General features: G+C 44.5%; 1 protein-coding gene across 1 annotated transcript in view; it reads right to left on the minus strand.

Annotated features, from left to right (window-relative positions):
- Positions 1 to 366: 366 nt before the first annotated feature.
- HIC2 (HIC ZBTB transcriptional repressor 2) overlaps positions 367 to 18815 on the minus strand; it is a 70954-nt gene continuing 52505 nt past the window's right edge. The window contains exons 2-3 of the mRNA XM_054289097.1: positions 8312 to 8455; positions 367 to 2147 (exon numbers count right to left, since the gene is read on the minus strand). Coding sequence (XP_054145072.1) covers positions 399 to 2111 — 1713 coding nt within the window. The 5' untranslated portion in view covers positions 2112 to 2147; positions 8312 to 8455 and the 3' untranslated portion in view covers positions 367 to 398. The remainder of the gene's footprint in view (positions 2148 to 8311; positions 8456 to 18815) is intronic.

Raw genomic sequence — 18815 nt, forward strand, 5'->3', positions numbered from 1 at the left:
GAGTACAGTGACAGGAACACAGAAAGGAGCAGGGAGGGGGAGCCAGCAGAGACTGAAAGTTCCCCAAGGTCCCCCTACCTGCTCCAGATAAACAATATGGCAATGAAGTCGATGTGTGCAAAAAGAAGAAGCATTTCTTGCCAGGTCATCAAAATTTGAAGGGAGACTGGGACTAAATGCATCAGCTTGGCTGTGGACCTTTCTTTTCTTAAAAAAAGGAAAAAAAATGAACTTTTTTTTTAAATGTTAAAGCTACATTTGTTTAGGCCTCTCATGACTGAACAGAGTATGGGGAGTTGCCCCTTTTTTTTTTTTTCTTTTTTTTTTTTTTAAGCAGCAAGTCTACAGAAAGGTAAATCACTGCGGATGGGCTTGAAGCTCATTCTGGAGTCTTTGGCTTATGTGGGAGAGGTATGCATTCGCAGGTGGCTGATCAGATTGCGCTGCTGGGTGAATTTCCCACCACACAGTTGACATTCGTAAGGTTTTTCTCCTGAGTGGACACGCATATGCTCTGTTAGTCGGTACTGCCGGGTAAAGCGCATCCCACATTCCTCGCAAGCAAAGGGCTTGAGCCCCAGGTGGCTGCGCATGTGCCGTGTCATGGTGCCACGCTGTGTGAACATCTTGCCGCAGATGTTGCAAGGGAAGGGCCGCGTCAGCCAGTGAGTCTTCTCGTGCTGCCGCAGCGTGGCCGGATCCTTGTAGCTCTTCTCACACACCGAACACTTGAAGGGCCGGGACTCCGCAGCGTAGGACTGATTGGGGTTGGACAAATCCTCAGCTTCATCCTTGCTGCCGTATGTGCCTTCCTCCTTGATGTAAAGGTCTTCCTCGGTGTGCGTTTCCACGTGGGCATTGAGCTGCTCAGAGCTCGGGAAGCCTTTGCCACAGGGAATGCAGACATACAGGTTGTCACCATAGGCCACTGGCTCAAACCCCTCCTGCCGGTAGACGTAGTTGGCACTGGTATGGCCGCCGCTCTCGCTCTCGCTCTGGCCACTGTCATCACTGTTCTCCTTACCGTTTTCTACCTCCTCCTTACACGGGTAGGGCAGGTCTGCCCCGTAGGCCCCAGCCAGACTCCTCTCCACAGACTTGGACAAGGGCCCCAGCAGGATACCATTGGGCAGCCCTTCACCCTCGTCCCTGTCTTTGCCCCCTTCTTTTCGGTCAAAGGCGTTGTCTTTCTTGATCCACTCCTTCTTGCGGGACGAGTGCCGGAGGCCCTTGCGCTGGCTGCTCTCTGTCAGTGAGTGGTGGCACTCCTCACTCAGATCCATCTCCATGGGGTCGCTGCTGTCCGCCATGCTGTGGGGGGCTCCGACGCCAGGCTCGTCGAACGATGAGGCACTGTTGGCTGCAGGGGCTGAGGCAGATTGGGGAGAGCCGTGCTGGCTTTCGCTGTGCTGCGTGTCATCGTGGGAGGCTGCGGCAGGGAGCGAGGGGCTTTTTTTGGACAGGTCAAGGCCCAGTTCCTGGTCAGCGGTGCTCCCGTTCGCACTGCTGCTCCCACCGCCGTTCTTGCTGGTTCCCCTGCTTAAGGAGTGACAGTTCTCTTGGTTGGAGCTGCTGATGAAGACCTCGTCATCAGAGAGCTTTCCCTTTGACAGCTCCTTTGAGTGCGAGCCCTTCAACCCCTCATTTGACCCTGAATAGCGAGCTTGGATGACTGAAGCAGTGGAAAGTCTCTGACTCCTGGCAGATCTCCCAACACCAAGGCCACCGGCCTTGCCAGCAAAGGACTTGCCGTTCCGCTTCAGCTTCTTTCTGCAGAGAGCTGCCAGGTCGTGCAGTTGGAGGTAGCTTGCTGCGGTGAGGAGAGCATTAAAGTTCTGTTCACCAGGCTGGTCAGTCGTTAAGAGCTTGCCAGTATAAATAAAGTCCAAGATCTGCCGGAACACGGTGGGGTTCACCATGTCCGTGTCTAAGTTTATCAGGTTGTCATGCAGGACAAGGGATTTGAAATACATGCTGCTGGCTGCCAGGATGTTCTTATGGGCACGAAACAGGGCATTTTCTACCACAATGATCACATCACAGAGGAAACCTTTGGCTCGTTGCTGGTTCAGCTGCAGTAGCAGTTGTTTGGCATGATTTGGCAGTTCCATCTCCACCTTCTCGTCCTCTCACCTTCACCCTACCACCTGAAAAACACGAGGATGAGAGGTGTGAGCGTGCTGTCTCCACTAGAGCAGGTTACATTTAATAGACTGGTTTAACACAGTGCAGACTATGTTAGGCTTGACACTGACTTGGGAGATCTAAGAACATTGAGCCCTGCAAGCTGTGATCCTGCTGGGAATACAGAGAGAAATATTTCTCATGCTAAGACTTGATTCAAATCTTTAAAAAAATCAGATTTGTAATTATCTTTTTACAAAAGTAATTGTCGTTGGCTGGAATCACTATTCAAAAGATATCAGCATGAAAACAATAGTTAGGTACAGAGGAAAGCTCTTCTCTCCTGACACAGACTTGAAGGGAGTATGAGAAGTGAGAAAAAGAGGAAGAAAAGAGAAGCATCTACTTCACTGTCATTTGCATATCTGAGCATGTAAAATAATTAGCATAAACTGCAGCTTCCCTGCTTTAATGTGTAGTTTGTTTCTTGGCCGTTACATGTTGAAATCTTGTAACACCCAGCTGCTCTGGGGTTGAGAAAATGACATGTAGCAACTAAATCCATTGAAGATGGAATTACCCACACTGAGGTGTGAATGGGAAGCCTCCTTAAGAGAATAAAAAGCTGCTTTAAAAACCACTTCCCTGGCTATGTCCATATCCCAATCCATTAACACGTAGGGTTAGAATCAACCCTCAACTGGCTGAAATTCAGGATGCTGAGCTAGCTAAATGTCACCAAATGTCTTCACAAATCTGAAACATTTTTCTCAAGTTAATTTTGTTCTGTCTTTAATTTTTGAATAATTTTGTTTAAAATAATAGAGTTAAGTAGTATATCTCAAGTCACAGTTTCTCTATCCTGAAATACTGTAAAGAGAGGAAAATTGTGGTTACCTGCATATAGTTAATGCATTTCACAAACAGCAGTCATGATGTATTTTAGTTTAGATGTTTATATTGGCCTTCCCAGTAGTATGGACTGGAGGAAACAGCCACATTGAGATATGTCAGAACTAACTGCAGTTGCACATTAGGTAGATATTACAATCAAACCCAGAATTCAATCTGGGATTGCATTTGGGAATCCAAGACAAATTTTTTTTTTCCTTGTTTTTTGGAAGGCTTTTTGGTGCGTATGCGTTTGTTTGAAAGTGCCAACTACTACTTGCATTTATCCATTAAAGTTGATTTAAAATAGTTTCTGAGGTTCAAAAGGAGGAATTAAATACCAAATTAACAACAACCACCATTTAGCCTTCCACTTCCTTTCTTCCTTTCCCAGTTCATCATATTATTGAAACATTTCTCTTATTGAAGGAGAAGCAAGCCATAAATAGAGAAATTAAGAGCTTAAGTTCTCTCTTAAAAACATCGACAGTTAATTTTTTTATTGTTTGTGTGTTCCATTACCACACTCTGTCCCATCAGAGTTCAAATGATGAAGCATCAGACTGCATTATGTTCCCTCTGTGCCAAGTATAGGTACACAACAAAAAGAAATAAGGAGTGATGCAGTTAGTATAAAAAATTGCTTCCCTCAAACCTGATTCTTACTATGTGATGATAAATAGAAAGACTGCATTTGGCAGAAAGGTGGTGAATTTACATCATCCATTTCTGCACAACAGAGAAGTTTTGCTTTATGGAAAAAGCTACCAAAAAGATAAAAAATGAAATATTTCCTCCAGCATTGTTGCTTGACTACCCTGGTACTTTTCCTAACAGATCTGCCAAGCAGGTGCCTCCCTTTTTCCACAGGACACAGCTCTTTGCTTGTTTGCTGGTCAGCCTGGTGCTTGCTTATGCTTTTGGTGGAATTTCTTGGTGGCTCTTCAGTGCAGCAGCACCTAATTTAGCATCCACACAGATCCCTCTGGCTCATCACCCTGACCCACAGCTAAAAAGGCTGCTCTGCTTCCCCATTTGATTTTGTTTCAGCAATGGATGGCAACCCAAGAACACGGTGGATTCACCGCAGTGCCTCTGTGCACATGGACGTTCCCAGAGCTCGATGCCTTTAGAAAGGGTGGCAGCCAAAAGGAGGAAGTACAGGCTTGCCATGGTGCTAGTTCCACCCATAGTGTTTCTGTAATAGAAACTCACCCTGCAGAATCAGAAAAATGTGATAGGACACGGGCTCCTGTCCTCCACTGAACAGTGCTGAGCATTTAAAAACCAAGTTTTGATGTAATTAGTCTGATCAGAGTTGCAGGATGGAGGATGCAGCATGTCTGGTTCTAGTGGATTACTTCCAGAATTGCTGATTAAGGGGAAGAAGCAGCAGCACAGAGGCACAAAATACCCACTTTTATCTAGCCAGGCCAGTAAGAGCCCTTACTTCTGGGTCACTGAGATACATCGATAGGGGAGGACAAAAACATGGCTTGCAACTTAACAGCATCTTGCTATATAAATGCATCCTGCATTTACAGCAAGATACAGCCTAGTACTACAGATAGCAGGAAACAGCCTAGCACTGCAATTTCACTGCAAACATCATGGTGCTTTGCCATGCATGTAACACACAAAATCCCTGGGTGTGATTTTTAAGTGTTCCATAAAGGAACAAATATGGGAAAGGAAGGGAAACAGTATAGCCAATATTTTCTGCCTAAACAAAGTAGTAGTAGTCGTAATAATAATAATATTACTGAAGTTTAAGTAGGCTTATTTCCCATTGATGTAGCACTAAGAGCAGAGGCCTAGAAATCACTGGATTCAAGTTGTCTAAGCCTTAAGGCTTAAAACAGCTATTAATGCAGAATATTTTTAGCATTTTACTTTTTTTTGTTTTACTTTTTTTTTTAACTTTCTGCCTTAAAAGATATTGAAACCAAGTAATGAGCCAGCAGAGAAAGCCCTGGAAACAGAGTTAGAATTCTAATTCTGCTACTGACCTTCATGAGAAAGATAATGTTATTATTACTGAGTATGTTCTGCTGCATAAAAACTAGCATAGTACAAGTTGTTTAAATTACCTCTATTTATCTCACATGTCAAATTTTACAGGACTGTTCATGTTCAGTAGGACATATATATAAGGTAGGCTATTACCTTCAGTAGATTTCAAATGCACTTGTCTAGTGTAAGCAGTATAACCATGCCTTTCAAATTTGAATTTGTTAGCTGAAGTCTAACGCGGATTTAACAACCGCCCAAAAAATGAATGTAATGAATCAAGGCAGCAAAACCTTCAGCCGAGCTTGGAGCATTGTGTTTAAAACATTGTCAGAATTGCCCACCAAGGGCTTTGCCCAGGACAGGAGTATGGCTCAGAGAACACTCCTTTGGCTGATGTCCCTTTGTTGACAAAAGCCTTGTAGCCCTCAACAAAAATAAATCCAGTCCAGATATTTCAGAGAGGTGTCTAGTTACAAACCCCTCTTTGACCATGATGCATTTCAGAGGTGGAGGAGGAAAGGTGTGTTGGAAAAGTTGTTAGCAAAAGAGAAGCAGGCATTATTCCTTAACTTATGGCATTCCTAGAATCTCACTTCTAGCTGAAAGCATGGGACCTAGGACAACTGCGAGTTTAAATCCTGTTTAAAAGTTATTTGCTCAAAGAAATGGCAGGTGCAGCCTTAGAAAGGCCTTGCTATCCATTAGTTTGCAGGGAGTGTCTCTTAACAAACCGTAACATTTGAATAACATCACCACAACCCTCCAAAGCCCTAAAAAATCACAGTGGGTTTATACTTCTTGTATTTCAGTATCATTTTTAATAAGCCTTCCTTTTCTGTTTTTTGGAAAGAAAAAAAAACCAAAACACCAGAAAAAAAATATACTCCCAGTTCAGAGGAGCCCTGGTTCAGAAAAGGCTCAGGTACATTTCTAGTAAAAAACCCAACTCCCCAGACCTCAAGAATACGTAAATGTCTCACTGGGACCACAGTCTTTAAACATTGAATGTGATGTGCAAAATTTCACCCATTTGTAGTTAAAAGAGAATTACAGAAGGCTCTGGACAAATGGCAGCAGTGATGGTCTTTTCCCAGATTCAGCTTGGTTTTCTCACATTCAAGACACTTTTTTCAGAGCAGTGAACCTGCTCAAATACTCCCATGCTAGCAGGGAATGAAACAAGGCTAAGACTCTCCACTACCTCCACCATATCCATGACACTGAGACACAGCACATGCAAAGACATGAGAAGTACAGGGCACAAATCACAGAATACAGTAATGCTGCAAGCAGATGCCACACATCAAACAAAGCTTTGCAAGCTAAGAGCCGACAGCACCTTCATATCCAATACTGCCCCAGGAGCTGGGACCTGCGAGCTGCTGTGCCCAGCCTGGGGCACACCCTGACCCCAGGGGCTCAGCACAACACACAGGCTGCTCCTGGAGCTGTGCTGCTCTCACTACACAGCAGGAAAACTTCATTTGCTCTCTATTTGCACAAAGACTCTGGACACCACAGAAAATGAAACTGCTAATTCAACAGTATAAAATCTACATATTCACTACAGGTTTGATTCTCTTTAATATCACTAAATCTCTACCTAAAAGTAATCGCTGAATGAATGCTAAATGTGTTATCTTAGCAACTTCTGGCAGGAGATGCTCTTTGATTTCATCTCAGAGTTACAGATCGCAGCACATGAATATTGTTTACCTTTTAAGAAGCAACACCAGTGAAGCAAAGAATCAATCATAAACAGATCTAAGGAATCACTCATTTCACGTAGAGGATTTGTGGCTGGATGAGAAGGCTAGACACCAAGCACCTGAACAGTGAGTTAACAGTACTGCAGATAAAAACCAACAAACAGATTAGATGTGATGTATCAAATTAGATGCTGTTAAAACATCAGCCTACTGTGCATGTTATAATAGACCCAGAAAAAGACAGTGGCCTGCTTACTTATTTCTCCACCTTCCCAAGCAGTTGGGCTGCACTGAGCAGACACTGCAGCAGTGAGCATGGGGAAGAACAAGACAAAATGAAATCCACTGTTTCCCACATAGCTCTCTCACACCAATTTGACATTAAAAATGCTGTGTCCAGCTGCTACTGGAACTGAGTGAAACTGGAACAGATGACTTCTGCACCCTTCAGTCTCAGATGAACCAACTTTTTTTTGAGCACTTAATGACCCCACTGGGAAGAGAGCTTTCCTGTTCCCCACTGGCTTATCTGATCATCTTTTCCCCACATCCCAACAGAGCCAGGACCCTCAGAGGTGTCAGTGTAGTGGGTGCTTCACAGCCGCTAACCTGCCCCCAGGAGTTGCATTTGGCAGGTCATTAGCCCATGACTTTTAAAGATATTCACATTCTAGAACAGAAGAAGCATGGGGAGAAGTGCTGGAACTGTGTTAGTCCAAATGGTTCCCTATCCCCAGCCCCTTGGAGCAGTCAGCAGAATTCAGAAGCTGAGGCACAAACATGCATTTTCATCACTGGCAGTGGAGCAGCAAAAGCTCTGTGAAGAAGGCTCAAGCAGAAAACAGGATGCAGCACCCTTGTTTTTCTCACACAAATATTTAGCACTTTAAAATAGCTAAGACCAACATGTGAAGGTACTCAGGCAGAGGTCTGCAGAGCTGGGGGAGGGAGAGAAAACATGCAGGACAGATCAGGATGTGCAGCTGATTTTGCAGGTGTGGGCATGGAAAGGAGAAGGAAAATGGAGGATGGAGGATCATTTTGCAGAGGATACCACATCAGCAAACTGAAAGTGGCCCTTGTTTAATTTGTTACATTCCAATTAGTGCCAGGCAGAACTGCCCTCCTGGCTCCCCGAGGCAGCTCTTGCAGGACTCCTGCAGAAATGGCACAGCTTTGCTTAGGGACATGAGCACCTGTCTGGTACCTCTGTGCGGCAACATTTGGATATTTGGGACGTGGGCAATACCTGCTCAACTGCTACCAGCTCCTGGCCCAAAAAGGAGAGGAAAAAAAAGAGTGAGATGATTTTCCAGTCCCTTCTCTCATGTTCTAGAAGAACAAGGAGAGCCTGACATGGCTAGGCCCTTCTCTACTGCATGGCAAACTTCCCAGGGAAGGGGAATCTCCGTGGGTGAAAAGGGAAGGGGCTCTGTGTGCATGAAAGCACTAAAATCAGGAGAGCAAAGTGATTTCCAGTCAGTGCAAGGCTGCAGCAAAGCAGGAACACCCTGCTATACAAGCTGAAACTGTGAGCAGTAGAATGCAGATTTAACCACTTGGTTGCCGCTTACCATGCCAGGTACATTGGGCTAAAGGCACCTCCATCCAGTGCTGCCCGACGTGCCAGGTACATCCCATGATGTTCCATTGAAATCACAACAGGCCATCAATAGAACGTGGCTGCACGGATGCAGAATGGAGAACCAGCAGGGACGCTGTTAAATGCAATTAAAATACTGCAATCAAAATTGAAACGTACATTTTAATACAGCCACCTGCTTTAAATATGTAACTGCTAGAACAACCTCCCCTCCACCCATCTCCCACAGCTGGTGAACTGTGACGGAGGCAGAACAGGACTCTGCAAGTTTCTTACTGATGCTCCCTGGCCACTTGTGTTCATGACTCCCGAGAGCACTGAGCTTCAGGGGGACCAGTTCACATGTATCCAAAACCAGCAGATCCCAGGATGCACCAGCTTCCTTCTGCCCAGAAATTCAGGCAATGAAATATCATCACCATGCAGAAATGCCTCTCTGACAAGAACAGCCTGGTGCCAGAGCTTTTGGTCTCATTCCCAACACAGTACAGCAGAAGAAACACTTCAAACCTGATCCACTGTGTTGTCCCCATTTCCCTGTCCCACTTCCCAAGCCTTTGAAAATATCTTCTAGAGATGTTATGGCATTGGACCAGGCTGGATACTTTGGTGCAAGGTGGGAGAAGACGACACTGTGTACCCTCTCCTATTTATAATGATGCTTCAGTGATAATTTAATCTCCATTCTTGGAGACTGGAGATCAAGTTGATTCATGGTGAACTGCAGCTTGTATGCGCATCGCAAAACTTAAGGTCTGTAATTCCATCCCCCCTGCCCAAAGAAAAAAGCAACATCATCTTTTCCATGTCAGGGAGAGGCACATAGCACAGCTACCCCAGGTTTGACAGGCTGGTTGTATCCTCTGCAGTGCATCTCCTTCCCATGGAGTTCCTGTAATCAGCTCCAGCGGGATTATCATGGAGCAGTCTCAGGGTAGATGCTAAGAACAGGTTCCTTTCTACAAGTGGTGATGCTGCCCCAGTGAAAACAAACAAACAAAGCCCAAACCCACCAAAAACCAGTACAGAAATAAGCCTGCAGCCTGGTAGAGATTTAACATGGGTTCTTGGACCCTGATGGTAAAGTGAAACATGTGCATAGCTTTTATCACATTGATGGCTGCATGTCTCCAGCTGTGTTTCTGGAGATAGAAATCTTACATTTAAAAAGTGAGAATACTATTGATTATCAGCCTTAAAAGATAAAAGGCCAAATGAAAAAGACCTATAATATTTAATGTTGAATGAAAGAGAGCATGAAGGAGGACACAGGCCTGAGAAATGGAATGGGTTGTTATACAAGGACAGAGTATAAGAAGATAGTTCATTCTTCCTGAACATCTGCTGGGCTTAGGCCCAGGACAGTGTTCCCATCATTCCCACCTGCATACTTATCCCCACAACTCTGTAACCAAACCCCTTTCTCACTGAAATAATAGATCTTTTGTATTCAGATCACCCTGTTTTGACTGCTGTAGGCTGAAGATTTTTAAATCTTGTCAATTCAATGAAGAAGTGAAATGTAAGCAACTGTTTGCCTACTGACCTGGGCTGTGCTCAGCCAAGAGCATTTGCTGAACTAGTCTGAGCAGACCACTGCCAGCATGAACAGGCCAACCCACAGTTAACTACCACACTTGAAGCACCCTGGGCCAGAGCTCCAGGAATTTGGAGCTCCCCCCTCTCCAGAAGATCATGCTGTGGACAGCATTAGAGCAAGCTGAACTCTGGCACAATCTCCCAGCATCTCAACCATAAGCAATACCAGTAATTCTCAGTTTAACAGAGGCTGAATGCTGCATAAAGGTATTTCTTGAACAGCAGCTCAAACATGAGATTTTTCCCACCCAGATTACATCAATTTGCTTCTTGCCACTGTGAAGCAAGAGCTCTTCTCCATAGTTGTATTCCCCTCTAGGGCAGAGTTTAGCAGAGAACTGCTCCAACCAAAGGTGTTTCCTACTGTTAGAACATCTCACTGCAGTCAGAAATGAAGCTTCCTGCCAACTCCTAAACAGAGTGCTTGTATATTATACATTTATTGTCACTGCTGACACATAGGAGACTAGGACTACCCAAACCTCTACTGGGAGGAGAAGGGGAGAGGCATGGACATTGCAGATCTTGTCAGCCAGAGTCCAGAATTAAAAACTCCTGCATATCCACAGAGCACAGTTGATCTCAGGAGCAGAGCAGTGACACAAAACTAAGCTTCAGAAGCTCATGACCACTTAGTAACCAGCAGTAGACTCTGGGCTCTTCTTCTCATCCTACAACTGAGCAAACTCAGTTTTAGTTGTACCTGCATTGCAAGTAGTAAAGGCAACTCCAATGTCCAATGCTAATCTCATTTAATTCATTTATTTACTCCCTATTGCATGAAAATAACAACAACAACATATTGGATGAAGTATCTCAAATGCCCCTTTGGTATGCAAAATTTCTGTTTCCCAGCCACCTCTGAGCCTGTACAGAATTCTCCCTTTACAATGCAAGAATTTAGGACATGAATAAAGGATCGTTGCTACCTCCCAGTTAATCCTAGAGAGTGCCAGTCTTAGGCCCTGTCCTTCAGTAAGGTGGCCACTGGCAGGGGGTGCATGGGGTGCCAGCCTCATGCTGAGCATCGCTCTGAGGGCAGCAGCACACCCAGCACTGTGGAGAAGGAGGAATGTCATGACCCTCTTCCAACCAAGACTGTCCTACAGGACACTCCCAGCTGCAGCACTGCTTTAGGGCTCTGAGTCACCCCAGGTACAAGCTGATAGCAGGTTGTGAAATGCAGTAGTACTGGAGCAAATGCATTACCCTTTCAACTGTCCCTGCAGCTGGGGAGGGATCTCCAGGACAGGGATGAGGCAGGCAGCTGGAACTAGTGACTGTGACTCAGACTCCTTAGTTACACGATTTGTTAGAGCAAACAAAGCCTCAGAGCACAGGAAAAATGGGAACAAGTTTGGTAAAGATCCTCCTCCCAATCGGCCTGTTTATTCTCATTTCTTGTGTGGACTCAGCAAACGTTTCTGCAGAGAGGAGCAGTCTGCACAGGAGCATCTGCACACACAATACTGCTAATATCATGAGGTGCAATAGTTAGCAGCAAGTGTCCATGCTGAGGGGTGTAGTGACTGTCTGGGACCAAAATGTCATCTCTCTCACCATAAGCCAGAGCAGTGGTGAGCACAGTGTGCACAAAACAAGCACTGCTGTCTTTTTTTTTTCCAATGAGAAAAAAATCTCATTCTCTTTACTCATATCTATAGATACAGCAACAGTTCTTAATATGAATGATACCTTAAAAATAGCACTTTTAGCACTTAGCCACATTCTTTTTTCTTTGCTTTTCCCCCAAAACTGACCATACACAGGCCTGTACTTAGCAAAGAAATCTTTTTAAGTTTCACTTTGGTGAGTCTTTTAATCAAACCACTCTAAGAATTGGTCCCAGCAGCATTAGGACTGTGCTGCCTACCAAACATCCCTCCAAGTCAGATACTTAACCCATCACCCTGAATCCTTTGTATTTGATTCCTTGCAGCCACCAAGAAGTCTCAGCACATCTGAGCCTGGCAATTGAGAGAAGGCCAGAAAGCCACTATTGCTTGTAAAAGCAGAAGGCCTAACAGACTCAAAGTTCTACAAAATGCCTGTATTGCATCCAAATGACCTAATGGGAAAGCAGAGTTTACTCACTTGCAAAATTCCTCATTTCTTTGGCTGCTTTTCCTCAACCCCTACTTCTTATTTTGACTGTTTTATTCCTCTGTCTTCTTCATTTGAGACTTCAAGCATTATTTAAACTCAGCTCACAGACTGCAGGGAGGTCACTCTATGTATGTTTCCAAAATCCACCTTTTCCCAGCAAGGCTCCCATCTTGCTGCTTTGTCCTGCAGCCCTGCACAGCAGTGGTCCAGGGCTGCAGACACCTGGGGCACATTTGGCCAGCCCTCCCTGACAGACAGCTTCTCAGCCTGGGGGATTACAGCCCCAGGCTCGTTATGAAAGGCAGCCCAGCAAGGTCATGGGGTGTTGAAAACTTTGCTACAGTCCAAAGCACAGGATCTGCCTCCTTTCCTTCCCTGCACACTATTCTGGTCAAGGCCAAGGATTTCCTGGCAGTCCTCAAAGTACACAAATTATAGCCTTTTGTCATGAATTAGGACTTAAAACTTCTCTTCATTTTAAGAAAGTAGAAGGGGTGGAGCAAAGCAGGGGGAAACATACTTTTGCCTAAGATTCAGTTTTGAAAAAGGGATTGACAGCCTATGTGTGTGCTTTATCCTGTAATCTGAAAGCTCCTCAGGACAGGACCCTTAAAAGTATTTTATGCTGAACCATATACAGAGCAAGGGAACTGGCAGCTCCCTGCATCCGTTCCAGTCTGCTCAGCTTCTCCTAAATCAACACTGCCAGAAGGCAAGACAGCCCTATAACAAATTAGCACTGCTCACAATTTGTTGAAGTTGCTGTTGCATTGTTTGTTTATTTAAAACACACGCAAGCACACGCACACACACACACAAACCTCCCGAGCCTGCTCTCTGCTGCCATCCCCCAAACTCCAGATCTGCAGGCTCAGAGAGCCAAGCAAAGGCTGTGGATTAAAGCCATGCAGAGCTACAGCCACTGTGCTGGGACTCTGCTTGGATTTTGCTCTTTCACTACAAGCAAAACCAAAGAATGCCCACATTATTCCAGCCTGGAACATCATGCCGTAGAAATCCTTATTTCAGCACCTGAATAGGGAAGTGTTGTTAAGAGAAAGAAAGAGCCACAGGCTTGAAAGGACCCAGTGCTAATAAAACTCTTAGTGCTAATGCTATTTATGAACATCCAAGGGATAATCTGCACCCCTTATCAGCCCACAAGATTATAAGATCTTTAAAATAGGAAACATGTCTTACTTCATAAAGCACTATATAAGTTTACAAAGCACAATATTAGTGGTAATAAATAATTGTCAAAGTCGAGCACAGAGGTGGCTGTAAAACCTGAAGCACCATCCCTGTTCCCATTTCATTCTGAGCTCTGTGTAGCAGCACATTCTTGCCTAAGAATGTACAGTGCTACTTGTATAGCACAGTGCATGCTTGTGCTGACTTGGTCTCTTATGCATCAATCTGGTTTTATTTTCAGGGATGATTTGTGAAATGTGCTATGCTTTTACTCACAGTGGAGAAAGTAATGTTTGAACATGAGGTGATCACAATGAGGGTGATTTTAAAGAGCTGTAGTAGATTCTTATCCTTCCACCAAACAGTTCAGTTTGGCAGCCTGTGCCAGTGTGCCAGCAATGACTCCTCTACACAGCATTTCTATCTGTAGGCAATTATCACACACAGAGCACCCTACTATCACAGCAATTGCTCACCAGCTCCATCATGTAGCCTATAGAGACAGCTTCCCTTTTACTTCTCTTGGTGTATATGACAATAAGCTCTGGGCTGCTGCAGGCATAGTTTAGAGGACAGTAAAGTCAGCATCATCCACTCAAACACTAATATGCTTTCATTCAGTTATTTTTTTTTTATTTTAGAGAAGTGTTTTTCTGTCTTATGAATGTTTTAATTTCTGGCTGCTGACACATAACTGCATCATCCAAAGCATCCCTGCTCACTTAGGTTGAGCATGACTTTGGTTTCTGGACAGGTAAATGCCACAGATACCACAGCTATCTCTACCAGTTTAACAATTAAGGAAATTAAGAGATTTTCTATTCAGATTGAGACCTTTGCATTGAATTCTGCTGGTGTCAAAACATCATAATTTTATTCTTCAGTTAACCCATAGTTTATCAAATGTTTAAATACTCAAGCTTTAGTATTTCAAAAGCTACTCACTTTATATTTGTCACCTAAGGAAATTACTAAGCAATTTGTGCAATTTTTTCCCTGACAGAAAAAAAAAAAAGCCTCAAAGAGCAGAGCTGAATGCATCACCCTCCTTCTTTCAGCATAATTAAAATCATCTCATTCGTAATTATTGTCCTCAAGGTGGGTGTGGGGGAGTGAAAATCTGTAACAGATTCTATTTTTAGAAGATAACCTTGGGAAAAACAGGAGGTACCAGAGAAACAGGCATGAGGGGTGAAGTTATGACAGTACTGAAACTAGCAGGAGACACAGGTGTACCAGGTGTCTGTGCCAGAGAGCTCTGAGAACACAAATGTGGCCACACCTCCTGCAAGATTTAGGCTTGGCTGGCAGGTTTCAGAGGCACTCATAATTCAGAGACAATTCACATATTTAAAAGTTTGAGCAAGAGTTTAAAAAAAAAAAAACAAAACCAAAACCAAACCCACACTAAAAGGTTATTTTAAAACTTTGCTGGATCACTTCCCATGGAGTTCTCCCCTCTCAGCAAGGAAAGTGGTTAAAGGAAGGAGAAAACAAACCAAAAAGCCAAGCAGAACCAAATCCTAAAAACAACCAGAGAGGCTGGAACTTCCCTAACACAGATGGAACAACACAGCAGTTTTATAGCTACATAAATAGGATCAGAATCTGGCCCAAGGAGTAATACACATACAAACTTCTGCTAACAGCCAGAACAAACATCGATACCACACCTTAGAGTGGAAGGAAAAAGTAAAATTTTTTCCATCCTTACCACTTCCAGCAGAGCCCAGTGATGTAACAGCATCAAGAGACACCCAGAGGATGCAGAACGTTCTCTTAGTGAGGATACATAATGTATCCTCTCTTGGCAATGTGCATGCCCAAACACCTGTACCGAGGATCCAGCTGCTCTCAGCCCCTGGCTGCACATTATTCAGCCACATGCAGCTCTGTCACAGAGAAGGGCTGAATAAATTGTGGCATTGTTCCCCCACAGTGCAGGTGCTCAGAAGCACACACATCCTGAGGCTGCCCAGCCACAGGGATGTTCTGATGCCATCCAGCTTTCCCTGACCCACCAAGTCAGTCCACCTTGGCCTAATCTATTCCCTTCTCCAGGCATTTTCTTGGGAGCTACTTCACTCAAAGAACATGTTTTAACAGCAGGAAAACCACCTCAAAATCCCAAACCAAACAAGCCAACACCTCTGAAGAACCTGAATAAGTCACATCCTTCTTATCACAAAGTATCCTCCATCACAGATGCTAACATGGCTGTCACACACCTGCTTCCTCTGGAACCTCATGTAAGAAGCCTGACAGTGATGCCCAATCCCCAGACCCTTCCAGGAGCAGTCACTGCACACCCAGACCTACTCCAGACAATCTAAGTCATATAACAGGGTATGTAATGTGAAAGTTTAATCTTGTGCAGGCAAGAAATGGCAGGGACTTGCCTATTGAAAAATTAGGAGGTATACAGTAATTAATCAAATTGATTTAAAAGAGCCAGCTGCCTGTGTGAATGCTGGCCCTGGCAGAGACAATCCCAACCCTTGGCATTTGCTTACAAACAGGCAAGGTGCTTTGGCACAGCTGCTAAATCCTTTGAAAAAGTTGGTTTTGACATGTTGGAAAAGGACTTGGATTTTTCAGCTGCTCTCTAAGTAGGAGGCAATTGAGACAACACACCCAAGAACTGCAGCAGACACCACTTTAAAATTTGTCTTCATTATGTTGTAATTTTTACACAACTTTCCAACATTAGCAATAGCCAGATGAAATTTTTCATCTTACTAAAAGCAGAGGAGAGGTCAGGAAAACACCGTTACACATCATTTGTTCTTTCTCTAGTGATAGTCAGAGTCCAGAGTCCTGGCCCAGGGTTTCTACTTCTATTTTCCCTGTGATTCTTAAGCCAACAAACCAAATACAGTTAGTTGTCAGGTTCAGTGGGTTTCAAAATGAAATGTGTATTAGAAGGGGTATTTTTTATTATCATATTATTTAAAGGATTTAATGAAGAATCTAAAAATCTGTGGAAGGGTTTGTTGGAGGGGGATTAGAAAGAGAAGCGCCTTATAAAAACAACCCAATCACAGGGCTTGTTCCTCTTCTCCACATAAAATCACAGAATCACTTAGGCTGGAGAAGACCCCTAAAATCAAGTCCAGCCATTAACCCATCACTGCCAAGTCCACCTCTAAACTGTGTCCCCAAGTGCCCCATCTACACATCCTTTGGATAATCTCCAGAGATGGCAATTCCACCATTTCCTTGAGCAGCCTGTTCCAATGCTTGATGATCCTTTCCTTTAAATTTTCCCTCATATCCAACCTAAATCTCCCCTGGTGCAACTTGAGGCCATTTGCTCTTGCCCTATTGCTTGTTGCTTGTTGGGAGAAGAGACCAACCCCCATCTGGCTACAGCATCCTTTCAGCCTTGTTGAACTTCACCCAAGTGGCCTCAGCCCATGGATCCAGCCTGTCCAGATCCCTCTGCAGAGCCTTCCTGCCCTCCAGCAGATCAGCACTCCCACCCAGCCTAGTGTCACCTGTGAGCTCACTGAAAGTGCCCTCAGCTCCCTTGCCCAGATTTCTGATAAGAACATGCACACTAAATCCTGCCTTCCATTAGGGAAACAAATCCAAAAGACCTAGAAAACACTGCACTGAGACACATGGTGGGGAGGTTCTGGGAAGCAAAGCAGCAGCTGAAGTTATATGGAAATAACAACAACATTCACAGAAGTTCCCCTTGGATACATGTCAGCATGTGGGAATGAAGGATTAAGATTGAGTATTTGCATTTCCCAGTCAGATGCCAAGATAGCAAAGCTGGCAGGCTGAGGTGTTGGGGCATTCCTTGAAGGGAGTCTCCAGCCATGAACACTGTGTGTACAGAGCTCTTCTGCTTGCAAGCGTCTCTCTCTCGCTAACAGTGAGTATTTTGGATTTTTTAAAATGTGCTCTAGGTTAGTGCTTATAAAAGTAAAGCATTAACAGCTCCAGCATGGCACAGGCAGCTGGGCAAGCTCTGCTGACAGACCTTTGCCAACACAACCCCAAATTAATCCTGTGCTCTGCTCCCAACCCACACACAGCAAGCAGGTAGTACCATGGTGCCAACTGCTTCAGTCAGCAGGTAAGAGCAAAGTGCCACGTTATTAACTCTTCTAAAGGCCCCAGCAGAGCATTCTGATCCCTGCATACAACAGACACCTGAATAATTAGAGTGCAGGGCTGAATCCTCTGGCAGACATGGCTTTTAAAATAAGACATAGCACTTCTGCATCATGGCCCTCTACAATCGATCTCAGTGCTTTTATGTTGCTTTTTTAAAGGCCAGCATTAACATTGCCAATAATATGTTACTTACCAGGTGAAAAAAAATTCCAAACCAAACCACACAAAAATAGAGCCATCATTACAGAGGATGAGGCATCATGATCTGTTTTAGGGTATCCAAGTCAGAGCCACCACCTAAAAGGTCAGATCTTGTCCTCTTTCTGCATCAGCCCTGGTCTGGCTCAGCCTCACAAACCCCATGGTCTTCAGGGCAGCACAACAGAGCAGGCAGCAAAGCACAGCCAAGGATCAGGAACACTCTTGAACACATCTGGCTGTAAAGCCAAATCCTACATGTCAGAGGTCACAGCAGTAACTGAGGATTGTGCTTCAACCCCCAAAACATCCTCTGGTATCCAGGAAGACTGCTGGCAATAGGTGAAAGATGGTTGTGAGACAGAGGAACAATAAAGAAAAGGTTCTTGGAATTGTTGTTGACACTGTGTGGTGCATGCACAGTGAGAAGGCAGAGCAGAGCAGCACTGGCACCAGGAAGAGCTTCAAGGGAATATTCCTGTGAGTCTTTGGGCCTGAAATTCTCCTCTCCAACACCCCTGCCTCCATAGTCAGAAGTGAGATCAATGCCTAACTACACAAGACACTTCCACTTTGTAATGACCTTCATTTCTAGGTGATTAATTGTTGCTGACGTCCTCCTTTGGAACTTTGTAGCAGCCCAGCAAGAATGAAAGTCTGGACATTCTCCCCAAAGTCCCCCAAATGCATCAGAAACTGGAATCTGCTGCAGGGCTGCAGTACCTTGTCTCAGCAGATTCAGTAACGAGGTCTTCTGAAACAAAGTGCAATCAGAGTTTCTGCCTGGACTTGCCAAAAGACCTTAATGCAAATAGAACTGCAGGAAAATTAGGGTGGACTCTAGTGGCTGCCTCCCCCTCAGGGTTTTGGGTTTTCTGTTGGGTTTTTTTTTTTTTTTCCCCCCCTTCATTCCTGATGAAATTCATTACAGTTGCATTTAAACTGAGGTTATGATTTAAATTTTCCAAAGCAGGCAGGACAGGTTTGAAAGCCTGATATATCAGAGTGTGTGTGCTTCCTGAGAACCCAGGCAGTTGCAGAGCCTTCCCCAGGGGGTGCCTGGTTGGTCCCCTCACCCCCCTGGCATGTTTGCTGTCACACAGGCCAGTGGATTCCTGGCAAGTTGAGCAGGCTTGCTCCTTGCAGCCAAGCAGCCCCACATTCAAACACGCCACTACGTTCCTTGAAGGTATTTACAGTTTACTTTTTAGTGCTACTTTAAGTTCAAAGGGGCTAGTAAAGCCCCATTAAGC

This window comes from Melozone crissalis, unplaced genomic scaffold (genome assembly GCF_028551555.1).
Source record: "Melozone crissalis strain CALT ecotype California unplaced genomic scaffold, PUWL_Pcris_2 ptg000063l_1, whole genome shotgun sequence".
In the NCBI taxonomy this organism is placed as follows: domain Eukaryota; kingdom Metazoa; phylum Chordata; class Aves; order Passeriformes; family Passerellidae; genus Melozone; species Melozone crissalis.